At 44.2% G+C, this 26895-nt stretch overlaps 1 protein-coding gene across 2 annotated transcripts in view; it reads right to left on the minus strand.

Annotated features, from left to right (window-relative positions):
• The window catches only part of LOC147105619 (copine-8), a 474554-nt gene that overhangs the window by 313143 nt on the left and 134516 nt on the right, over positions 1-26895 (minus strand). For both annotated transcript variants that reach the window (XM_086010162.1, XM_086010161.1), the window contains exons 4-5: positions 25457-25560; positions 5672-5711 (exon numbers count right to left, since the gene is read on the minus strand). In XM_086010162.1, coding sequence (XP_085866288.1) covers positions 5672-5711; positions 25457-25560 — 144 coding nt within the window. The remainder of the gene's footprint in view (positions 1-5671; positions 5712-25456; positions 25561-26895) is intronic.

Consider the following 26895-nt stretch of genomic DNA (forward strand, 5'->3'; position numbering starts at 1 on the left):
GATCGGATCTCCCCCACCACCAACTCACCCCACCCCCAGTGATCGGACCCCCAAACTACCATTGACCCACTCCTACCCGATCTCTCCCACGCCTCCACTAGACCCCCGACGGCGATCTCCCCCTACCTGCTGCTCTGTTGCATCCTTCTGCAGCAGGCTTTCCCGCCCGTTAGGCAGTCCGCCTGTTCATCAGGCTGGCTGTCGGGCAGGAAACCCTACAGGAAAAATTTAAAAGATGTCGTTCGGGAAACCAATACTTCTGGGTTTTCTGTCCATAACTCTAACCCCCTGCACCGAACCCACCTCTGAGATAAGATCGGGGCCGTGGTGTCAGATGCTCTGCTCAGGGTTGAATAAGGACATTGAGGTTGTGAACAATCACTGTTCAACTTGAGACGATGGCTGAAGGAGATGAAATTAGTCGCAAAGGTACAAAGTCTGTGGCAAGAAACAAAGACGATGGCTTTTGTCTGTGTGATGAAATATTCCATTCATCACTGCCTGTGACTGTGGTCGGTTTCAGTGTCATTTCCCTTCCCCCAGTCCTCATTGTATTGTTTATTGGAATGTGCTGTGTGTGTAGGGCTCCGCCCATACCTGGCCCCTTTTGTAAGCTAGCTCAGTCTGGCCTCAGTCTCCAGAAGGAAGATACCTCTCTCTCTTACGTGTTACTTTCTAAGTTAATAAAAGCCTTGTTTTGTTTCGCTAACATCGAGTCTCGGAATTATTGAGGCACATCAATTTTATTAACTTATTTTTCAACACTATGGATCAACTCCTGAAACCCGAATTTTGGATTTGGATCAACATGCTCCGGACGCATCAGCACGCTTCGGACACTGGTTTGAGTGTATGGAATTCTTCCTGGACAATTCCGCAGCCGTCAAAGACGCTACGGACGCTGCGAGGATGAGACTCGGAATTCTGCGGAATTGGGTAAGCCACCGGGTTTACCCCCTCATCCAAGACGCCGATACGTACCTGGCCGCCTGCGACATCTTAAAGGCGCATTACCAGCAGCCTACGAATGAGGTGTATGCTAGGCATCTGCTCGCTACTCGCGCACAGCGACCTAGGGAATCGGTGGAGGAGTTCCTAAGCACCCTGAAAATGCTTGGCAAAGACTGCAAGTGCCGAGATGTAAAAACCGCAGTGTACACTGACGAGCTTGTTCGCGATGCCTTTATCACAGGCCTCAGCTCCACTTACATCCGGCAAAGACTGCTGGAAAAAACGGGGTTGGACCTGAAACAGGCTGCGGACACCGCGCGATCCCTGGATGTGGCACAGAGAAACTCGGACGCCTACTCTTCAGCCCGCGCCGTCCACGCCGCCACGTGTGCACCGAGGGCGCCGCCATCTTGGAAGGCATCTTCCCCGCCCGGCAGCCCGACACCGGCGGGGCCCCGCTCTCCCCCCAGAAGCCCTACGACAGCCGCGACGCGTCAGGGACCCAACTGCTACTTCTGCGGGCAGCCAAAACACACCAGAAACCTGTGCCCGGCGAAAGGCACCACCTGCTTTAAGTGCGGTAAGAAGGGGCACTTCGGGAAGGTGTGCAGAGGGAACCCCGCCGGAAAACCAACCGCCGGAAAACCCGCCACCGCCGCGTGTGCGCCGTGGGAGCGGCCATCTTGGACGCCATCTTGCCCGACCTCGTGGGGTCCGCCATCTTATGAGCAGACAGCGTGGACGCCATCTTGTATCGATCAGGGCCCTACAGTGGCATCGGTCACAGTGGACCAGACCAGGCCGCACCCGCTATCCAAATCAATGGTGGACATCGAGGTAAACGGGTGCCGGGTTAAATGTTTAATTGACAGTGGAAGCACGGAGAGTTTTATCCACCCTGAACTGGCACAGCAACTCTCCCTAAAGGTGGTCCCTGCTCAGGGTACCATCTCTATGGCTGATAAAACCCAGACATCGACCATTCTGGGTTACTGCACGGTACAATTGGGCGTTAACGGAACTGTATACGATAATTTTAAAGTATTAATCATGAAGAACCTATGTGCGAGCGTGATCATGGGCCTGGATTTCCAGTGCAACCACCAAAGCATCACGCTCAAGTATGGTGGGTCCCAGCCGCCCCTCACAGTGTGCGGTCTGGCTACCCTGAAGGTAAAGCCGCCTTCACTATTCGCGAACCTTACCCCTAACTGCCAGCCAATAGCGACCAAAAGCAGGAGGTACAGCTGGGAGGACAGGCGGTTTATCGCGACCGAGGTAGACAGGCTCCTGAAAGAGCGCATTATTGAACGCAGCAACAGCCCGTGGCGCACCCAAGTGGTAGTGGTAAGGGGTAGCGAGAAGAAACGGATGGTGATCGACTATAGTCAAACGATCAACAGGTACACCCAACTAGACGCCTACCCGCTACCCCGCATATCAGAAATGGGGAACCAAATCGCCCAATACCGGGTGTTCTCCACCATCGACCTCAAGTCAGCGTACCACCAGCTCCCTATCAGACCAGAGGACCGCCCGTACACCACCTTCGAGGCGAACGGACGCCTCTACCAATTCCTCAGAGTCCCCTTTGGGGTGACGAATGGGGTTTCGGTTTTTCAGAGGGAGATGGACCGCATGGTCGATGACCACCACTTGCAGGCAACCTTCCCCTACCTCGACAACGTCACCATCTGCGGCCACAATCAGCAGGATCACGACTCGAACATCGAGAGGTTCCTGGAAACTGCACAAAAACTCAACCTCACCTACAACGAGGACAAGTGCGTTTTCAACACCACGCGCCTCTGCATACTAGGCAGCGTGGTGGAGAATGGGGAAATCGGACCAGACCCTGACCGATTGCGCCCCCTACGGGAGCTGCCCCTGCCCAACACTCCCAAAGCCCTGAAAAGGTGCCTGGGGTTATTTTCTTATTATTCCCAATGGGTCCCCAACTACTCCGACAAAGCCCGCCCCCTCTTGAAAGCATCCTCTTTTCCGCTCTCTGCTGAGGCCCACGCCGCCTTCAAAAGCATTAAGCAGGATATTGAGCGGGCCACGCTACAGGCAGTGGACGAGAACACTCCATTTCAAGTGGAAAGTGATGCGTCTGACTTCGCCTTGGCGGCCACCCTCAACCAGGCGGGGCGGCCCGTAGCTTTCCTCGAGGACCCTCCAAGGGCCCGAGATCAGACACTCCTCCGTGGAAAAGGAGGCCCAAGCCATCGTGGAGGCAGTGCGCCACTGGCGCCACTACCTAGCCGGCAAATGCTTCACCCTACTTACCGACCAGCGGTCGGTAGCGTTTATGTTCAATAATAAACAGAGGGGGAAGATTAAAAATGATAAGATTCTTAGGTGGCGGATCGAGCTCTCCACCTTCGAGTACGACATCATTTACCGGCCAGGGGCCCTTAACGAATCCCCTGACGCCCTCTCACGAGGGATGTGTGCCAGCGCCACCGGGGATCGGCTACAGACCCTCCACAACGACCTCTGCCACCCAGGGGTCACGCGGCTGTTCCACTTCATAAAGTCCCGTAACTTACCCTACTCGATTGAGGAAGTTCGGTCCCTGACCAGGAACTGCCGCACTTGCGCTGAGTGCAAGCCTCGGTTCTACCGCCCAGATAGAGCCCACTTAATCAAAGCTACACGGCCCTTTGAGCGGCTCAGCTTAGATTTCAAGGGCCCCCTCCCGTCCGTCGACCGCAATGTTTACTTCCTGAACATTGTGGACGAATACTCCCGGTTCCCATTCGCCTTCCCCTGCCCAGACATGACCAGCGCCACGGTCATTAAATGCCTCAACAGCCTGTTCTGCCTGTTCGGTATGCCGAGCTACATCCATACGGATAGGGGGGCGTCCTTCATGAGTGAAGAGCTACACCAGTACATGCTGTCCAAGGGGATCGCCACGAGCCGTACCACCAGCTACAACCCCCGGGGTAACGGCCAAGTGGAGCGAGAGAACGGGACAGTATGGAAAGCAGTCACTCTAGCTCTAAGGACCAAGGGCCTCCCTATCTCCCGCTGGCAGGAAGTCCTCTCGGATGTGCTCCATTCGATACGGTCGCTATTGTGTACGGCCACTAATGCCACGCCTCATGAACGAATGTTTGTATTTCCCCGGAAATCCACCTCAGGCGTATCCATGCCGTCATGGCTCTCCACCCCAGGTCCGCTACTCGTGCGAAGGCATGTGAGGGGCCACAAGACGGACCCTCTCGTGGAGCCAGTACACCTACTCCACGCCAACCCCCAATACGCATATGTCCGGCACGCCGACGGAAGGGAGGACACCGTGTCCATAAAAGACGTCGCCCCAGCCGGCATCGACAACAACCACGGCAATAGCAGCAACAACGATAACAGCAACTCTTACCCACCCACTACTCTTTCATCACCCCCGGAAGAACATCGACCAACGGCACCCCCACCAACTACCCCTTCAACAACCCTGGCGGCACCCCCGGCAGAGACCCAGGAGACTACCGGGGACACCCAGCCGACACCCGCGGCACCACAACAGCCACGTCGGTCGCAGAGGACTATCAAACCCCCGAACAGACTAAATCTATAGAAGGGGTGAATGTGATGAAATATTCCATTCATCACTGCCTGTGACTGTGGTCGGTTTCAGTGTCGTTTCCCTTCCCCCAGTCCTCATTGTATTGTTTATTGGAATGTGCTGGAATGTGCTGTGTGTGTAGGGCTCCGCCCATACCTGGCCCCTTTTGTAAGCTAGCTCAGTCTGGCCTCAGTCTCCAGAAGGAAGATACCTCTCTCTCTTACGTGTTACTTTCTAAGTTAATAAAAGCCTTGTTTTGCTTCGCTAACATCGAGTCTCGGAATTATTGAGGCACATCAGTCTGTCCAAATTCTCTAACTGGAAGAATTTGCAGTACATCCAAGACTGGATGTCGGACAAGCAGTCTGACGACACAGAGGCAGTGGAGGGTTTGAAAGAGGTGGTGGACAGGTAGAGCTGGATGTCTTCTGAGCATATTTGAAAACCGACACAAGGCAGCGGATAATGTCACCAAGGGGCAGCATGCAGATGAGAAAAAGGGTGGGGTCAAGGGTAGATCCTTGGCCGTCTCCAGATGTAACCTATTTCAATGTCCGCTGATCATAACCTCTGACTTCCTCTAAACAAAAGTCCTCTCAGCTTGCTAATTTCTCTAGGATACCCTACACTAATGTAAAATGCTGTGATGTCACACCCTCTCAATTTCTTGCTGTATCCACGATATTATAAACTGATTGAAAATAGGGACGTTTCTATACTGAGAAATTAATTGATGAAATGACATTCTTAATTAGCTTTATAGATCCTAAAAAGCAATGCTTGTTGAAAAGCTCTCAAGAAAATTTATGAAACCAATCCTGACTCATGTTTTGGTCATTGTTTATCGCATATTCCATGGACCCAGCAGCTAACTCGGCAAGATTTACTCAAGACACACTTTTATTGTAATTGGACAGGCTAGATTTAAAAGGCAATGCCAATACCAACATTTCAAGTATAATAATAGACACAGAGCAGTACTGGTTGTGACAATTTCTCAAAAACTTTGATGCAACACTTAAAGCAATTTTACTGTTATTAGCCAAAATTAAACTTTACAATTCAAGTTTAACCTTCCCATATTATGGCTTAAGGCATGTGGCAACAAAGCATTATCAAAGGCTAACAAAGATAAAGAAAACTTACATGTTCAGATAAATTCGAACTCTTTGAATCAACATCATACCTGAAAACAATAAAAAAATGAGAATTTACTATTCCACACCTCAAATCTACAGTGCATGACATAAAAAGATTAAAAGAACAGCTGAAACCTGCTTCAGGTTTTTTCATATTCCAAATAATCGGTGAAGATTACTGCTTTATTAAGTCCAACCCAGGTATGACGGTGATAGTTATTTCAAAACTGAGTTTCACAATCAGTGTTATCATTTTGAAATCAAGTTATGTTCTGTTCTGCGATTATGTTTTTCCTTTTCTCACCAATTTTCTCCACGTGCCATCTCTCTTTAAGGCATTGATTCTTTGCTGGTGTAAGGTACTATGGCTCTGGCTGCCCTCTTAACTTCAGCCAAGTGGCCATTATTCACATGTGAGCCTCGACAGTGAGTGCCAACCGGCTATTTGACCAGTTCATATCCATTGCCCCGGGTTTTCCCTCCCAACCCTTATCGCCTGCGATCGGCCAGGACTCCCACTGCTGCCTGACTTACCTTTCCAAGTATCGGTTTCCTTTGGTCCCCAGCGGTGACCAGTTCCCACCCCAATTCCTGCTCCTGCCTGCCCACCATGATGTCGCTCGGCCGGTTTTGGGCCGAAGACAGAGCAGAACTATTTAAATGAGACCCAGGAGTTAAAACATCGAGGGGTCCGTGGGGGTTACCCTCCGGCACCGCATCCCGCCCACTCTGAACGTGCCAAGAGTTTAAATCGGGGCTTTAGTTATTTTTCACATGCAAACATTAGTAATCTGCTGAAGTTGACTAGTCAATTATGATCACTATTATTTGGTGTTGTCTGAAAATTACATTCTTATAATTTAGTAGAGCACTTTTAAAAGGTTGCTTTATTTCTTAAAAGAACACTGAATGAGAGTTCTGCATTACTACATTGTCCATCAAAGTGGAAAATCTGTATCTTTATATGAAAATATAGTCAAATACTAATCATGGAACCAAGTTATCTTAACATTCATAATGATAGAGCTAATTTATGCAATAACTACAAAGCCTTAACTAAAATCAGTGGGGTATAAATGTGTCTTGGGCAGAAAGGCAAGAAGTGCGATAGTGAATCGGCAACCCATTTACACTCCACCCGATTTTCTTTTCCATTGAAGCCAATGTCTTTACAAAGAAAAGCTATTTTAGATTTACAATTGTCTGTGAGAGAGAGAGGTCAAGATGATTTTTTATTCACAGTATTTCTGTGAGTAATCATTCAAAGCAAATGTTTTTGATGGACAAAGTAATAATGCAGAACTCTCATTCAGTGTTCTTTTAAGAAATAAAACAACCTTTTAAAAGTGCTCTACTAAATTACAGGAATGTAATTTTCAGACAGCACCAAATAATAGCGATCATAATTGACTAGTCAACTTCAGCAGATTACTAATTTTTGCATGTGAAAAATCAACTAAAGCCCTGATTTTAACTCTTGGCACGTTCAGAATGGACGGGATGCGGCGCCGGAGGGTAACCCCCATGGACCCCTCGATGTTTTAACTCCCGGGTCTCATTTAAATAGTTCTGCAGGTTTCACTTGCATTGTGGATTCATGAGAGGGAGAAGGGAATAGAGGGTTCTGCTGATAGAGTTAGATCAGGACAGATAAGAGGAAGCTCGAGTGGAGAATAAACTGGTTGGGCCGAATGGCCTGTTTCTGCTGTATATCTATGTTACATAATATACAAATCTACTAGGAATACATGGTGCTAATTATTTAGATTGGTTTATCATTACCTACACTATGCCACACCACACTTTTTCCAGACTACAAGAAAAAGGCACACCAACTTGTGTAACTGATTTTTGAAGTGCAAAAATGTGAAATTCTCCTAATGAAGTTCTTAAATGATTTGTGCACAGAGCTTGATTATTCAAAGTAAGAATACATATAATAGTATGCAGTTAAAAGTTGAAGTCCATACAATATAGACTAGGCTAAGCAAAAATGGTATCCTGTCTATCTATATATGGATTCCACCATGTTGAATGCACTTCCACTACTCAAACTTTCCTTACACAGCATGCAATGCCTGTCCATTTGTCAGTGTACTTCTTCCAAAAACTTGTCAGAGTCTAGATTAAATCAAATTGTATTTTCTTTAAGTGCAATCTATGCTATTACTGTTCAAGCCCCTCCATAGCTCTGTAACCTCCTCCAGCACTACAACCTCCCCCAGACCAGATAATGTTATTTTGATGTTGGTTGAAGGATAAATATTGGCCACAACATTCGGAAAACACCCTTGCTCTAATTCAAATAGTGCCAGGATATCGTTTACGTCCATCAGAGAGGGCAGATGGGGTCTCAGTTTAATCACTCAGCTGAAAGACAGCAGCTCTAACAATGCTGCACATCCTCAGTACTGCTCTGGAATGTAAGCCTAGATAAGTGGTGGGCAAAATACGGCCCATGGGCCATATTCAGCCCACCAAGTCAATCTATCCAGCCCGCAGGCAGGACAGAAATAGAACGCGAGCAGAGCTCGAACTGCACATTAGTCTATCTATTTTTATTTCTCATGGGTCAAAGACGGACCCGAACTGCAGCCAGGGAATACTCAATTCTCCCCGGCCCGATCTTAAAAGGATCCGTTCCGCGATTCTGGGCCCCAATGGTGAATGTCTGTACCCAGAATGTACTGTGTACTCGAATATGCTCTGTCCATTTTAGAGTCGAATCATGGCTGCTCATCTCGATGACTCTTTTACCGAAGAAAGAGCGCCACGTCTTTCCTCTCCTGGTACCCGAGTACAACGTCAGGGGGGTTCTCATCACCATCTTAGACATGGGAGTAGAGTCCAGAGCACAAGGACTCCAGGTAATGGCACGTGATTGTAGTTCAGGCCTTGTGAAGCCTCGGGCTCCCGGAGACCCCGCACACTCGAGCCACTCAGCCAAATAGCCACGTAGTCTCAGTACAACATATAATCGATAGATCAATCAGTTCATTCACTTAGTAATGGAAGATTTTACTATTTTACACTACATTTTGTGTATTTAAGGTAGTATGTGACTGCTATCTGAATTGGTTTATAAATTATTGGGAGGGTAGAAGTGAGAGTGATGATCAACACTATGAGTTGGCCTGTTTCAAATTTACCAATTTAACACTTTGCTCTCACCAATGACTGTTAGTGGGGTTATTAATTCTTGCACAATTGTTCACTCATTTTAATATTATCCCACTTAATTAGCATAGTGGAGGTATAACAAAATGGTCCCGGGTATATTGGACATTGCATTGTTTTTAATTTAAGCCCTTTTTCCCCGTACCATGAACAATTTAAGTTTATTGTCATGACTGGAAGAGGGATGTAGAGATTTAGGTCATTGGCCAGTCCCAGTAATAAATAGCACTCGGGGAAGAAATTCTCAAGTGAAAGTCTGCAAATTCTATAGGTGTCTTGGCTTTTCTCAGGAGTGATAGTACGTTGACAATGAACAAGCCCAATTTGATGGTTGACCTGGGGCGCCAATTTGTGGTATAAATAATTTTCCAAGTCACCTAATTATTTCTTGGTGAGGTTTCAAAAGCATCAAAGTAGTACTTTCATGTGCAATTTTAAAAGGTTGTATCAATGATTTTATCCTTGATTCTGCCATATACCCTGTTTATAATTGCCAGTAGAAGCAGAATCGATCTCTCATTTTCCACGATAAGAATAAATTTTAGACCATTTGGAATAAACAGACTGTGCACTTTTAAATGTGACTTGTAAACCTGTATTATGTTGGTTAATAAGTGCTGTTATTTTTATTAAGTGTGGAAACGACATGTTTTTTATACAATAAATGCCATAACAAATTTTAAATGGTAACTGTTGTTATCACAATTCATTTTATGCATGCGGCAATGTTCCCTCAAATTGTTTTTCCATGCGCAGTCCCCACGGTCGCGCATGCACAGCATCTCTTCCAGCAGCAGGAGTTGATGAGCGACCTGTGTGAGATCTCACGATTGGTGCGTGACCGCACAGCCTCGCACCTTAGGGGGAACATTGGTGTGCGGCCCTCAACAGTTCACCAAATCTTGATAAGTGGCCCTCCAGCCCAAATAATTGCCCATCCCTGGCCTAGATTACGTGTTGAAACCTCTTAAGTGGTATGGTACAACTCCTGAGTTTTGAAGGTTATTTTAAAAAAGGAAAGAAATTGGATTCCAGGAACTATAGGGCAGTGAGCCTCACTTCAGTTGTAGGGAAGATATTCTTAAATATTATAAGAGACAACACAACTGAGACTGAGATTTTGGAGTTTCCATTGTATAACTGCGCTTGCAGGGAGTGCAGTCTGGAAAATCATGGAGCAGTGCTTGATTTTCCATCCATTTATTTAAATGGATGGATAGAAAAATCAGGCACTGCGAGCCTATGAATTCTCAGCAGTGCTCTTGTGAGTGTGTTCCAGATATATATGAGAGAGAGAGAGTGTAGTGTCCGTGTGTAGATAAAGACACTGAAGACAGGAGTTGGTTCATAGGTATTTACTAAGCAAGTCTGGGGGGGGGGGGGGTTCAAAAGGATATACACAATACACAGGCTTATATAGCCCAAGTGGCAATTACCGGCATTACGCACACCTGGGGCTCTTAAAGGCACATACACCACAATTGCTCTTAAAGGCACATACACAACAATTCCTCCCCTTCTAGCTAACTAGTACATCATATTTTAAGTAATTATTAATTACATGTTATATGCAAAATAATACATTGCTGTATTAATTAATTATAAGGTAGTCTCTCAGGAGGCTTCCTGACTCGGTCCGGATAACGCCTCGGGGGTGTAGTAGTTTCTGGTGGTGTAGTAGGTTCTTCTGGCCAGGCTGATTCGGCTTGAAGGCCAGTGTCGGGTTCATCGGGTTCCAGTATCACCGGATCGGAGGTAGATATGGGTATCTCTACTTCATCGTTAGATGTATAGTGTGGTGGTGTAGGTTGTCCCTTTTCGGATGACTTGATGATTTGGTCAGCATGGCGCCTTATTATGCTTTCTCCGATGTCCACGGTATACATCAGTGGTCCTAGTCATGTGCAGATAGTTCCAGGCTGCCATTTCTCGGTACGGTAGTCCCGGGCCAAAACCGGTTGGCCTATCTGGAAGGCCCTAGTTGGCCTTTCATTCATGCCCTGAAACTGCCGGTTCTCCACGTCCCTTCGGATGTTGGGCTTGACCAAATCCAGCCGGCATCTTAGGTTTCTATTGTAGAACATCATGGCGGGAGTTTGGTTTGTAACCATGTGTGTTGCATTCCTATATGCAAATAAGAAGTTATCCACCTTGTGCTGAAGTTTTATGTCTTCATTACCCATGGCCTTTATGGCCTTCTTAAAGGTCTGGACAAACCTTTCAGCCAATCCATTGGTGGCGGGATGGTATGGGGCGGACGTGTAGTGCTTTACCCCATTGTTCTTTAAGAACTTTCTGAATTCTTCGGACACAAATTGCGGTCCATTATCAGAACATATCTGTTCCGGCAGCCCATTCCTGGCAAATATGGTCCTTAATACTGTGATGGTTTTTTCCGTGGTGGTGGAGGACATCTTTATTACCTCCGGCCACTTGGAGTGTGCATCAACTGCGATTAAGAACATTGAGTCCATAAATGGACCAGCAAAGTCGATGTGCACCCTTTGCCAGGGAGATGAGGGCCACTCCCATGGATGTAGAGGGGCCTGTGGTGGAGCATTTTGGACCTTCTGGCATCCTAGGCAGCTCTTGGTCATGTCTTCGATGTCTCCATCGATACCTGGCCACCATACAAACGCCCTAGCTAGGTTCTTCATTTTCACTCCACCCAGATGCCCCTCGTGAAGCTCCTTTAGCACTTTATCCTGGAGTTTGGGTGGAATCACCACTCTGGATCCACACATCAAGGTTCCTCGGCACACTGACAGCTGTTCTCTTCTTTGCGAGAATGCTGGCAACAGTGGTTCGCCATGTGCTGGCCATCCCTTCATTGTTAAATCGTAGACCCGTGAGAGAGTAGGGTCATTTCTGGTCTCCCTTTCAATGGCAGAATTTGTCACCGGTAGACATTCCACTATGGTAGAGTGGAATATCTCTACTGGGTCTACTGTAGGTGCCTCTTCTATCGTTGGCAACGGCAGGCGCGATAAACCGTCAGCATTCCCATGCTGTTTTGACCCTTTGTATTCAATGTTGTATTGGTGTGCCCCTAGAAAAAGGGACCACCTCTGTAGTCTTTGTGCCGTCATAATGGGGACACCTTTCTTAGGGTTGAATATGGAGATGAGGGGTTGATGGTCAGTCAGTAAGGTAAATTTTTGTCCGTGTAGGTAATGGTTGAATTTCTTCACTCCCCATACCAGGCTGAGTGCTTCCCTGTCTATCTGGGAATAGTTACGCTCAGCTGAGTTCAATGAGCGTGACGCAAAAGCTATCGGCCGTTCCGAGCCATCAGGGAATCTATGGGACAATACCGCTCCTATGCCGTAAGGGGATGCATCGCACGCCAGTCTGATTGGTAGTGATGGGTTGTAATGAGCCAAAACTTTCTCGGATGTGATTAAGTCTTTACATTTATGGAAGGCACGTTTACAGTCTTCATTCCATTTCCAAATCACTCCTGTGTGTAGAAGATCATTAAGAGGGTGTAGAATAGTTGATAAGTTCGGTAAAAATTTATGATAGTAATTTATTAATCCCAGGAATGACCTCAATTGTGAAACATTTTCAGGTGCTGGGGCTTTTATAACTGCTTCAATTTTTTCAGGTGACTTATGCAACCCTTCCTTATTAATTATGTGGCCACAATATGATATCTGATTTTGGAAAAATTCGCACTTGGGGCGATTTGCTCGTAGGCCCCGTTCTTTCAGCCTAGTGAGCACCTGCTCCAAATTGGCAAGGTGCTCGTTGTCGTTTTCTCCTGTTATAAGGATGTCGTCTAGGTAACACTGAGTCCCCGGAATCCCTTGCAGGACTTGCTCCATAGCTCTTTGCCAGATAGCTGGGGCTGATGCTACTCCAAAAACCAGTCGATTGTACTGGTACAGGCCTTTGTGTGTGTTTATTGTGAGATACTTTTTAGAGGTCTCCTCAACCTCCATCTGTAAATATGCCTGTGCCAAGTCAATTTTTGTGAAACGTTTTCCTCCGGATAGTGAGGCAAAAATATCTTCTATCCTCGGAAGAGGATACTGTACCATGTGAAGGACCGGGTTTACAGTCACCTTAAAGTCCCCACAGATGCGAATTTTTCTCTGTTCCTCAGAGTTATTTTTCAATGCTTTTTTCATGACTGGAACGATGGGTGCTGCCCATTTGCTCCAATCCATTTTGGATAATACGCCTGCCTTTTCCAAATTCTCCAGCTCTGCCTCGACTGCCGGACGTATTGCGTATGGTACCAGTCTTGCCTTAAAAAATTTTGGAATTGCTGCATCTTCCACTTTTATTGAGGCGGTGATGCCTTTCAAGGTTCCTAGTTTCTCTTGAAACACTTCTTTGGCGTTGGCCAAGATGTCTTTTAATCGTTCAGGTATGATGTCATCCTTGTTTTTTTCCTTACTGGTCACCGTCAGTGCCTGAATGGAGTGCCAGTCTAAACATATCTTCCTTATCCATTCACGTCCCAACAACAGTGGACCACCATCTTGTAGAATGTATAAATACAACTTTTGTATTTCTTTGCCGTTGTATACCACAGGCACCTTTATTTTTCCTTTGGGGTATACTTTCTGCCCCGTATATGTTTTTAAGATAATGGATGTGTCTTTTAGAGGTATATGCGAAAATAGCCTCTCGTAATCTCGTCGATTTATTACGGTTAGAGCTGATCCTGTATCTAGCTCCATTTTAACTGGGGACCCTGCTATTATGAGGGTAACCCAAATGGTCTGGTAATCTTCATTGGCAATTACATTATGTAATTTGAGAGAGCTTAGTCTCTTGTTCCCGGAGTCGCTATCACGCTTCTGGTCTTTGGAGCTACTGTCCGTCATCATTTGTACCTTTCTATGCTTTTCCTTATTGATTCTTTTCCCGTTAGTGGATTTTTTATTTTCAGATCAGCATACACGTGGAATGTGTCCCATCTTTCCGCATCGCCTGCATGCTTTTTCTTTGAACCAGCAATCCCTCTGGTCATGGTTGGATCTGCCGCAGCGATAACATCTCTTGAAACCCCGTGTTATTTCATGGGTGCCGAAGTCCTGTGGCCTTTGCTGTATCTTTGCCGCTCCTATTGCACTGAAAGCCTTGTCCAGTGTTAAATCTTTTCCAGAAGATACCTTTTTTTGTGTTTCTACATTTAGGGGATCGCAGATGAATTTGTCTTGCAGAGAATCTGCCTCGAATTGGCAGTGTAGGGTATCAACAATCTCCTCAAAATTCTTGTCCATCGGTTCGGCTGGAGTGATTAAGTTGCGTAACAGCTTGTATGTTTCTGCGCCCATTAGATCCAGAAGCACTGAAGCTTTTTTTTCATCTTCTATTCCATTTGCGGTGCAAAACACCTCCACTCTTTCTACATATGTGGTCCAATTCTCCACCTTGTTATCAAAAACATCAATATTGCCAAAGTTAAGCTCTGTTTCGTTATCAAAAGCATCCATATTGCCAGACTTAGGCATTTCAAAAAAAAAAAGATATGGCGCTTCCCACGCTTTTTTTTTTTCTCTCTGTAGCAACGATATGGCGCTTCCTGCGCTTTCCTGCCGCTGCTACCGATAACAACGCTGTTTTACTGTGGTTTCCGTTTATTCACTGTTGGAGACTCGTTCCCGACGGAGGTCTAAACGCTGACCTGCTTGCCGCGCCGGCCGTCTCCCGAGTGCACCCTCCCAGTCTGTTATTGCTTGCCTCCGATTTCGCTGCCTGTCTCAGCTGTAGAGCCCGATGCTGGAGCCCCAGCCTGACGCCCAGGAAGGATTAGCGCAGTACCTGCCACCAGCTTGGACAGCTGGTGAAACCACAGTTTCTATAACTTCCTTGAGTCTTCTGGACGCTGGAGGAATCGATGTCCTTGAGGTGCTGCCGAATTGCAGGTAAGTCCGTTTCCACTTCGTCGCCACTGTAGTGTCCGTGTGTAGATAAAGACACTGAAGACAGGAGTTGGTTCATAGGTATTTACTAAGCAAGTCTGGGGGGGGGGTTCTAAAGGATATACACAATACACAGGCTTATATAGCCCAAGTGGCAATTACCGGCATTACGCACACCTGGGGCTCTTAAAGGCACATACACCAGAGAGAGAGAGAGAGAGAGAGATAATCGATAAAAAACTGAAAATACCCCAGTTTAGGAGGCACAGGTCATGCACACAGAATAACGGTGTAAATTTAAGTATTTGAGATTTTTCACAACATTTTGCTAAATTGATTTATTTTTTTTGAGGGAATGATGATAACAATGGATGAAAAAAACTCCAATGTATATTACCTATTGGGCTTCCAATAAGTATTTCCAAAACTTAAGAAGTCCAAATACAAGAATACTTTAGACTTTGGTTTGTTTGTATTCAGATTATTGTGTCCAATTTTGGCCCCATATCTGGTGATGGATACTAAGGTTGCAGATAAGCTGCATCGGAGGGCATTAAAACTTGGATTTCTTAGCTATGATGATAGACTTAAAGAAAGTTAGGGTTATTCACTTTGGAGAAACAGGAGCACAGATAGGATATAATTAGGTTTTAAAAATTATGAAAAGGATTGGCAATAATAGGTATGGATAAGATATTCAAAATGGTTAAAGGCCGTACCTACAAAATGCATAGGTAAAGAATCAGGTGCCACAAAGTATTTCTTTCCCACAGGATTGCTACCCTCTGGGACAGATTACAAGATGACAAAATATGTTTGGATGAAGGCGGCCCTTCATCCTATTTACATTGTATAGTATTTACAGCACAGAAACAGGCCATTCGACCCAACAGGTCCATGCCAGTGTTTATGCTCGACACGAGCCTCCTCACACCCTCATCATCTTTTCAGACTACTAATCCAATTAACTTCCCATTACACTATCTAGCTGTTTCTTAAAAAAGTCAAATGTCCTGATCTCAACTACCTTTCCGAGAAGTCCACTCCAACTGTCAATCACCCAATGTATAAAGAAATACTTCCTGAACTAGTCCTGCTGCCCCAATGTATTCCAAAGTACGAATACAGTTTCACTTTTCTATCCCATTAAGTAGCTTACATAGTTCCAGATCCCTCTGAGCCATTGCTTCTTTAGCCAGAAGAGCTCTCACTTATTAAGTTGTTTCTCACAGCTCTTCCCTCTAGCATTAGGGATGAGACTTGACACTTGCCTTAAAGATCTGGATAGCTCCCTAAAGTTGCAACAACCAGACTTGTATGCAGTGCTCCAGGCCTACCCTGACAAGGGTAATGTACAGCTTCAGCATGACCTCTTGGATTTGTTCTCAACTGTTTTGGCAATATAATCCATCATCCTATTTGCTTTCTTTATTACCTCCTTGCATTGTTTAGACATGGTGAGTGACTAGTCATCTAACAACCCTCGACAAGTTCTACCTGACCCTTGGACTCTTTTAACTCTTGCTTGTAATATGCAGTACCTTGTACTTGTCTGTATCAATTGCATTTTCCACTGATTAGCTCAGATGTAAACCCTGCAGAGTTTTCTTTTTAAAAAATTGGCCAATTTCCTTCAATCCTTGAACTTGGTGTCATCTGTGAATTAACTACCTTGCATTGAGACTCCAATTTCAGGTCATTTAATATAGCAGGAATAGCACAGAGTCCCAGCACAGAACTCTGAAGCACCCCATTCAATATCTCCCCCATTGTGACCTCGTTCGCTTCACAACTATCCTCTGCTTCCTTGCCTGTAGCCAGTTATTAATACCCATCCAAATGATACTCACTGACCTTAGTTTGTAAAGGAGTCTTTCATGCAGCACTTCATCAAAGACCTTTTGGAAGTCAAGGTACACTATGTGATAAAACTCACCACAACCCCTACCCCACCTATTTGGGATGTGATCTCAACAAGGTTTTTGAGCTACTAGTCAATGTGATAAGTATGGTCTGAAGAAGAAACTTGACAAGTTCCTGAGGGAGAAGGATATTGAGGTGCACCATGGGTACGTGGGTTAGTTAAGCTCATCTGGTGATGCAGCATGGCTAAACATGGGCTTCTAGAGCTTGCTTGATTGCCTTGTGCAGTAAGGAGGTTTCCCCAGAGTTTTTTCAGAAATTGTTGCAAATTTGTTTCTCTGTGTTTTGCTTCTCCCAGCATTGCCAGTAGTTGAAGAGGACAGTGCATGAGGTTGTACCATCTAATGGATAAGAACTAACTGGGCTGAATATTTACTGGGGTGGGAAGCCTGGGCAGGGGTTGCGGAGTTTCAGATGGGAAACCTGGAAGTCTGGGTTTCCCCGCATGCAGTGGAAATTTAACTCTAGTGTGCGACTCTTGGCCCTGACAGGTTCCCTGCCCGGAAGCCAGCGGATTGACAGGCTTGGCTTCCAGTCGGGTGGGGAGCACTCCAGAGGAGGCCGCAAGACCATATGGTCCGATCCTCAACCTAAGGGGGGGGGGGGGCCGATCCCAAGGGTGTGTCCAATCCCTGACCCCGGGGAGGGGCTCTGATGGTGGGGGAACTTGGGGGGCTGGGAGGAAGCACTCTTGCTCCTCCTGGCCCTCAAGGAGGCTGTCCTCGCCACACTGCAGCTGCCAGGTTTCCAAAGTCCCGGGAAACCCGGCTGGCCACAGTAAAACCTGCAAAGCAAGTTAAATCGAGGCTTCCAGCCTCATTAACATATTTAAAATGCCAACCTGCCTCCTTGGAGCGAGTTGGCTGCCCGCCCCTTGTCCCAGCTTAGTAAAACCCGAAAGTCGGCAGATTGGAGCTGGCTTCCCAACACAATAGGAATTTTTTCCCATTTAATTCCCCCCCACTCGTTCACCTGTATTAAAACTCCCCCCACTGTTCTTTTCATGTTTGTAAAAAAGCAATGTTCCATTCACAATGGTATTATCTTTAGCAAAAAAACTATATGTAATACATAAATACACACATAACACTAGAAGTACCTCTTCCATATCATTTATGATTAGTACAAACAGCAGGGGATCCAGAACGTACCCGTGTAGAATTGTCAATGCTCCCCCATCCAAAGCTTTTTCTACTTATCATCACCTTCCGCTTTATATTGCTGTCAGATTTCAATCAACTTACTTAATTTGCCATTAACTTTATGACATTTAATTGTCTTCAAAAGTTTCATGCGTAGAACTTTTATCAAACATCTGCTGAAATTTCAGGTAAATTATACCTGCCGAATAGCCGTCATCTTCCTTTAGTATTATCCTCAAAAAAGTTACAGTAGATATGAGGCACAACCTACTGTTTCTAAATATGCTGCTTATTCCTTATGATCTCGATTTTCTTTAGATAAATGGAAATAATCTTCTATCTATATATATAAAAAGCGGTTGGTTTGTCTGTCTGTATGTATGTCTGTCTGTCCGCTATACACTCAAAAGTTATAGAGCGTACCTACACATATGTTATATCAAAAGAAAGCTGATGATCAGGGGAGTGTCATAGGTGTATTTACTTTTTGGTCAGACAAAAATTGTTCGGACAGTGTACACAAAACGTTCAAAAATCCGCTCATTAGCAGTTGACCAATCCTACCGCTCATTAGCGTTGAGTGACGTGATGGTTGACCAATCCTACAGGTCAGTGACCTGATGGTTGACCAATCAGTGCGTCATGGGCGGGACCTAATCCTGCAGCCTAACGAAACGTTGCCGCCATTTTTTCCCCTGCTTTTACCAGCTACGGCGGCCCGCCGGAGCGGGAGGTGAGTTGGGGTCACTCGGGCCGGGCCTGACAACCGCTCGGCCCAACACACAGAGCGGGGGAGCGGCAGCGGCCGGCCATCAACCGTGCGGCCCGAGACACAGAGCGGGGGAGCGGCAGCGGCCGGCCGTCAACCACGCGGCCCTCTAAACTGCCCTGGCAACGCCGGGCCCCCCCAGCTAGTATTCCATACAAGAACATACTGATGCTGAGCTTTTCCCCACTACAAGGAAAAGTAAGGCAAAAGTTGCCTGACATAAACAGTGCAAGTATGTCTCAAGCTTATAAAAGTCTCCATCGTGATAGATCACAGTTCTAGCTTATTTTTTTATTTTTTTCGGGGTTTATGGCTGGTCTGCATTGTAATTATTTAAATTACTGCATGGTTTGGAGCCACGGTTCAGATAGAATACACATTACCTGGACCAGGACTCCCACCATCTATAGCTCATAGGTATGTGCATTGTGTGACGTTGAGTTCCTTTTAATGTTCTTAAGTACAATTGAAGAAAAGTATCTTGCATAAACAAGCTATAGGAGATGAAAGCTTTCACATCTTATTGTTTACAACAGATTGCCAAAGACAAGCAATTTGCAATATTCAAGCCACACTGTTTCATCAGTTAAGGGATAGAGGACAAGTAGCAGCAGCAACAACAACTTGTATTTATATAGCACCTTTAACGTAGTAAAACATCCCAAGGCATTTCACAGGAGTATTATAAGACAAAAAATTTGACACGAGCCACATGAGAAGAAATTAGGGCAAAGGGGTAGGTTATAATGAGCATCTTAAAGGAGGAAACATAGAAGATAGGAGCAGGAGTAGGCCATTCGGCCTCTCGAGCCTGCTCCGCCATTCAATGTGATCATGGCTGATCATCCAAATTCAGTCCCTGCTTTCTCCCCATACCCCTTGATCCCTTTAGCCTTAAGAAATATATCCAACTCCTTCTTGAATATATTTAATGAACTGGCCTCTACTGCCTTCTGTGGTAGAGAATTCCACAGGTTCACCACTCTCTGGGTGAAGAAATTCCTCCTCATTTCTGTCCTAAATGGCATACCCTTTATCCTTAGACTGTGACCCCTGGTTCTGGACTCCCCGACCATCGGGAACATCCTTCCTGCATCTAGTCTGTCCAGTCCTGTCAGAATTTTGTAAGTTTCAATGAGATCCCCTCTCATTCTTCTAAACTCCAGCGGGTAGAAGCCCAATCGACCCAATCTCTCCTCGTACGTCATTCCTGCCATCCCAGGTATCAGCCTGGTGAATCTTCGCTGAACTCCTTCCATGGCAAGAACATCCTTCCTCAGATAAGGCGGCCAAAACTGCACACAATACTCAAGATGTGGTCTCACCAAGGCCCTGTATAACTGCAGCAAGACAACCTTGTTCCTGTACTCAAACCCTCTCGCTACGCAGGCCAACATACCATTTGCCTTCTTAACCGCCTGCTGCACCTGCATGCTTACCTTCAGCGACTGGTGCACAAGGACAACCAGGTCTCGTTGCACTTCCCCTTCTCCCAATCTATTGCCATTCAGATAATAATCTGCCTTCCTGTTTTTGCCACCAAAGTGGATAACCTCACATTTATCCACGTTATATTGCATCTGCCATGCTTCTGCCCAATCATCCAACCTGTCCAAATCATCCTGGAGTTTCTCGGCATCCTCCTCACAGCACACACGCCCACCCAGCTTTGTGTAGAGAGGTGGAGAGGTTTAGGCAGGGAATTCCAGAGCTGAGGGCCTAGGCAGCTGAAGGCATGACCACCAATGGTGGAGCAATTTATAATCAGGGATGCTCAAGAGGGCAGAATTAGAGGAGCACAGATATCTCAGGGGGGGGGGGGGAGGGGGGTTGTGGGGCTGAAGGAGGTTACAGAGATAGGGAGGGGCGAGGCCATGGAGGGATTTGAAAACAAGGATGAGAATTTTGAAATCGAGGCGTTGCTTAACCGGGAACCAATGTAGGTCAGTGAGCACAGGGGTGATGGGCGAACGGGACTTGGTGCAAGTTAGGACACGGGCAGCCGAGTTTTGGATCACCTCAAGTTTGCGTAGGGTAGAGCGTGGGAGGCCAGCCAGGAGTGTGTTGGAATAATCAAGTCTAGAGGTAACAAAGGCATGGATGAGGGTTTCAGCAGCGGATGAGCTGAGGCAAGGGCAGAGACAGGCGATGTTACAGAGGTGGAAATAGGCGGTCTTAGTTATGCTGCCGATATCAGAAACTCATTTCAGGGTCAAATATGACACCAAGTTTGCGAACAGTGCTGTTCAGCCTCAAACAGATGTTAGGGAGAGGGATGGAGTCAGTGGCTAGGGAACGGAAACAATGGCTGCAGTCTTCCTAATATTTAATTGGAGAACATTTTTGCTCATCGAGTACTGAGTGTCGGACAAGCAGTCTGACAATTTAGAGACCGTGAAGGGGTCGAGAGAAGTGGTGGTGAGGTAGAGCTGGGCGTCATCGGCGTACATGTAGAAAATGATGCTGTGTTTTCAGATGATGTCACCATGTAGATGAGAAATAGGAGGAGGCCAAGGATAGCTCCTTGGGGGACACCAGAGCTAACGATGGCGGGAGTGGGAAGAGAAGCCACTGCAGGTGATTCTCTGGCTACGATTAGATAAGAATGGAACCACGTGACTAACAGGTAGGTGTTCACATGCTTTCTGCCCAGAAAGATGTAATTGTTTAAAAAGTTGATTACCAGGCTGCACGGAGGAGACAGAACAAATCATTTGGGAATGCTAACCCACCATTTCAATCAGAGTGCCCGATACTACCATTGATTGACAGCTTCATGCTCAAATAATGCTGATGTACAAATAAATGCTAGAGCCCGCTCCCAGTTTGTGAATTCTTTTTTTGATGTACTGTCACATGGGTAGAGTCAATCAGAGAACTCCATGTAAAAGCATATAATAAAAGGATGCAAGTGGTTTAACATATTACAGAAAACTACTAAGTGATTCTGAACTTTTATTTCTTTGAAGGAGACACGAGTTCCACAAGGTATTATAATCTATTGTATTTAACTGTTTGCTTCTGCTTAATTTTACTTCTTAATAAACTTGATTTGTAGTTTGTAACTTGAGATATATGGTCTGTCCAACTGAAATTTGTTCATCAGTCAAAGAAATCTAGAGTTTACGGTGTAATCCATATTATTCCTGCCATTACTTGCTTAGAAAAGGATTCATTGTTCCCCTTGGGGCCACAGGATATTGAAGGCATACGTTCACATTTTGTTTTATAGAGTGTGACCTTGCCTGTGGAAGCAATGCCTTGCACTGGGAATGAGAAAAAGTCACTGAAGTATGCATGAATCACAATATCCATTAAAACCCAATGTTTACAGTAAGTAATAAATACACACACCCATAACAACTGGTATAAATAAAACACTCAACCTAGCAGTGTTGAATATAAGTTGCATTCTCATTAAGGGGCAAGGCTTTGATATTTTGTATACATGCAAGAATAAAACTTATACGATCTTTAACATCATATCATTTAGCATCCTTTACTTACTATATTGTTAATTCCTATGTTTATTTAACAAAAAATAGCTGCTTCTTCTGAAGTCCGTCTTGGGGTAAGCAAGTCATTAGACACACACAATTCTGTAAGTATATGACATTTTTGACTTTTTTTGAGTTTTTAGTTACTTTAGCTGGCAATTACATCAAAATATTCCATTGTTGCCCAGGGTCAGGAAATGAAACCGATTCAGCAGTTAAAATCCCAACTGATTTATTGGCATTTCTTTTGCATTTTATGTGGTATGCATGAATTCTTTATACAATATGACACTCTGAGCAATACAGTGCCTTTTGTTCGCCATACTTCTAAAACACAGAATCAATTGTACAGCTACAGCACCATAAATGCTGTAAAATCTGATGTAAAGGTTACATCCATGTTTTGTACACAAGCCGGCAGGTAAAATCTATAAATCAACTCTCTGCCCATCTCAAAGCCCAGTTTTCTATGCCATAAAAACTTCTATAAAATGTATTAGCTATGAGCTAGATTTTGCTGTACATTCTTTCGGGTTTGGTTTTGTAATGCGTGAAAAAAAAACCTAAGCAGTCAGATACGGTATTGCAATGCATTTAAAAAAAAGATGTTAAAATATAAATTTAAAATAAAAATTGAAAAGTGATTTAGATGTTTACCAGTGCAAATACTTCTTTGCATCTTCCCTACTACTCATTTAATACCAACACAATATTTATCTGTGAATCTACCACTTGTATTGGTGCTGTGAAACCAGCCAATTTATGTTTGGGGCAGTTTTACAAGACAGCAGGTAGTCATAAATATTACAACTGTTCCCACCTTTCTACATTGGCTCACCCTTGTATGTTGTAATTTCCTCCCATCTACCTTGTCCACTGCTGGACAGGAGGAAAATTACAAAAAACATAAGTTCCAATGAATTAAATGCAATAGCTAGAAACCAGATGGCCAATATTTGCATATTTTGTTTAAAAAAAGTCTCCTGACGAACAGATTTCACCAAAAAATGTCCTATAAAAGAATCTGCCACAATATTCTCAATTTTTGTCAATGTCCCATGAGTTGAACTGTAGCACTCTACATATCTGCTCATTCTTCATAGTGCAAAATTGGGAGGGAAATATATTTGTACAAAAAAGAAAAGCTTTTAACGTGTTGTTCTTTAAGAATCTGGAGATTTGTCCAAACCGCTGATAAAATATATTCCCATCAAACAAATTCTTGGCTTCCACTTCATAGAAAAATATAGCACATCGATAATTTTAAGGGAAAGGTTACCTACACAAAATAAATCCTGGGGATTGCGAAATGTCTGATTTGAAGTTCAAAGCACACATAAAAGAATCTCCAAGAAAAAAAAACATGGCATTTTAATTGGCAGATAAAATTGCACTCAAAGGTTGTAAATGCCTTGCTTTTCCCACCAGTCCCAATCAACAAATATTACTAGGCGACCAGATATATATTTCACTAAATGCCAAATACAAATTATAAGGATGACGTAACTTTAGATCTCTTTCGCCCTTATGTTTGTTCATGTGCTTTGAGATTTTTTCTTAATACAAGAACAGAGGAAAAGATCTGAGGGTTTTACAGAACTAAATCTATAGAAGAAGAATGGTCTGCTAGAAGTATGACTAAAGTATGAATTGATTGCACTATGGAGGCCTGTAACCTGGAACCTAGTTTTATACTACTCATGATGCCAGATTGCCATAGTGTATTTATTCATGCTTGATGTATTGTATTAAATTACATAAGTTTCCAGGGCAAGTGATTGCACGAAGGAAACAGCGCATCATTTATGCATGAGACATGGATTTAACCCCTTCCTGAGTATATAGTAAATGTATATACAGATTTGAACACCAACATTTATCAGCATTAAGCTTTTCAGGGATGTCTACCTCATTTCTGCAACCAAATGTTGTATCTATATGAAATTTGAAGAAAAACCCCTTCAATACAATGACTTCAAAGAAACAGAAAAAAACCTTCAATAGGTCTATTGGTAGTGTAAACATAAGCAACAGCAAACCCTAAATGTAACTTTGTGTCATTCAGATCTAAGTACTGCTCTGAATTTAAAAAATAGTTCAATCAGAAATCTAGTCTGCATTTAATTTTCCTGTTCTACTTTCTAAGTATCAAGTGCCAGCTTTGCTCACTGGTAGCATTCTTGCCTCTCGAGTTGGAAAGCCATGGGTTCAAGTCCCGCTACAGGACTTGCCCAGATAATGTGAGCAAACACTTCAGTGCAGTATTATCTTTTGGATGAGATGTTAAACTGAGGCTCCATCTCTTTGTTCAGTTGGATGTAAAAGATCCAATGGCACAGCTGGAAGATAAGCAAGGGGTTTGTCTGTTTTCCTTGTCAACATTTGTCTCTCAAATAATGCCACAAATTAAAACAGATTAACTGGTCATTTATCTCCTTTGCTGTTGGTGGAACCTGCGGTGTGCAGTTGGCTGCCATATTTGTCTATAAATATCAGCAGTACAAAAGAAATTCATTCGCCCTGAGGATGTTCTTTCTTATATCACAAAGTCCTTGCAATGTGCGAACACATGTAGGATTACCTGGTAAGACTCAAGATTGCAAAATTTAACTAGCATAAGTCATTGTCTGATTTTTAAAAAAAAATTAAGATAAACCACCACCTAACGGGTATAATCTTCCAAATGGAAACCCTAGTGATAAAACAATAAATTTGTAAATTATTGGTTATTGAAAGTGGTAGCTCTGTACTTCACTCTGGATGACTTCTCTTTGTTCTAGTGCACTCCAAAAAAATTTATGTTGTCTCAAAGAGCAGCATTAATACAGGCACACTTTAATTGGGTACCCTTGAAATTAATTACTTAACAAATAAAAAAATCATGGTAAAAAAAATCAAACCAGGTGATATGCATAAACAGAACGAAATGAGCTTATAATTCACATTAGAGAATAGATAGACTATAGTTAAGAATTCAAATGTATGTTGGCTCACTTGGTTATTTTAAGGATCTGTGGAGCTCATTAAATATATACCTATTTTAAATAGCAATATGAAACTAGGTTACAAATTTCAGTGAACTAAATGCAATAGCTAGAAACCAGATGACCAATATTTGCATATGTTTTAAAGTTTCTCCAGCCTAGCAGATTTCTCCAAAAAGTGCCCTATACACGAATCTGCCACAAATGTTCCCAACTTTTGTCAATATCCCACGAGTTGTACTGCAGTACTCTAAATAAACTACTTTGAAAGAGCAAATATGTAAAGTAAGTTAAAAATATTCAACCATGTTAGTTATTTTGAATTTTTTTTGTTGAAAAAGTAAAAGTAGACACAAATCATCTTTATCAGTGAAATGAATATTACTTTCTATCTATAGATCGTCAAAACATATGTACATACAGATCAAATCGGAGATTCTGGCGCTCTTCAAAGAAGTAATCTAGAAGGAATTTCCTCACAAAGTCTGGGTTCAAAGTATTGTCGATGGCTTCTGTTCTTCCATACTGTTCAGAAGAAAAATATGTAATTTAAAGCTCCAGATTCAGTAAGGCAAATGCATAATGAATTTGTCAAGAAGTCTGGATTTATACATAAATATAGTGAATGAGAAATATACACTGAATTTAAATGCCCAAATTAGACATTTTGAGCCATATTTTCCTCTCTCCATTGTTAATGAAAAAGCACGGTGTGGAGATGCCGGAGTTGGACTGAGGTGGACAAATGTAAGAAGTCACACAACACCAGGTTATAGTCCAACAGCTTTATTTGAAATCACAAGCTTTCGGAGCGCTGCTCCTTCGTCAGGTGAAGTGGAGAGATGCATAAAGACACAGCTTATATAGTCAGAGAATAATGTCAGATGTTTACAGGTAATCTTTCTAACTGCCATTTATCACACCTTGGCAGAGAGATAATCACAGCAATCAAAGGTGTGAATGGTGTCCAAACAGGTTAGTCAGGAAAACATTACATCAAAGAACAATAAGGTGGGGTCACAAGGGGTCAAATGTTGCAGATGCTGGGGTCTGTATGAAAAACAAAAAACAGACAAAAAACATTTTTTTTGCTGGAAATCACAGCAGGTCCGGCCACATCTGCGTAGAGAGAACAAGCAAACGACGACTCGAGTCTGGATGACCCTACGTCAGGTGGGGTTACATGTAGCGTGACATGAACCCAAGATCCCGGTTGAGGACGTCCTCATGAGTGCGGAACTTGGCTATCAGTTTCTGCTCTACGATTTTGCGTTGTTGTGTGTCTCGAAGGCCGCCTTGGAGAATGCGTTGTCTACCTCATACGTTGCAGGAAAGGATGCCCCGGAGCATGGTACATCGGCGAGACCATGCAGACACTGCGACAACGGATGAACGGACACCACGCAACAACCGCCAGGCAGGAGTGTTTCCTCCCAGTCGGGGAACACTTCAGCAGTCAAGGACATTCAGCCTCCGATCTTCGGGTAAGCATTCTCCAAGGCGGCCTTCGAGACACACGACAACGCAAAGCCTGTTTGGACACCATTCACACCTTTGATTGCTGTGATTATCTCTCTGCTGAGGTATGATAAATGGCAGTTAGAAAGATTACCTGTAATCATCTGGCATTATTCTCTGACTATATAAGCTGTGTCTTTATGCATCTCTCCACTTCACCTGACGAAGGAGCAGCGCTCCGAAAGCTTGGTGATTTCAAATAAAACTGTTGGACTATAACCTGGTGTTGTGTGACTTCTTACAATGAAAAAGCAGACACAAGCATAAAAAGTTGTACTACTGGTAGATATTACATTCCAAGAGATTATCATAGTTCAATTTGGTTTCATGGATATTAGCGAA

The sequence above is a fragment of the Somniosus microcephalus genome, chromosome 17 (assembly GCF_052327205.1).
Source record: "Somniosus microcephalus isolate GS21.2 chromosome 17, FLI_Smic_1.0, whole genome shotgun sequence".
In the NCBI taxonomy this organism is placed as follows: Eukaryota; Metazoa; Chordata; class Chondrichthyes; order Squaliformes; family Somniosidae; genus Somniosus; species Somniosus microcephalus.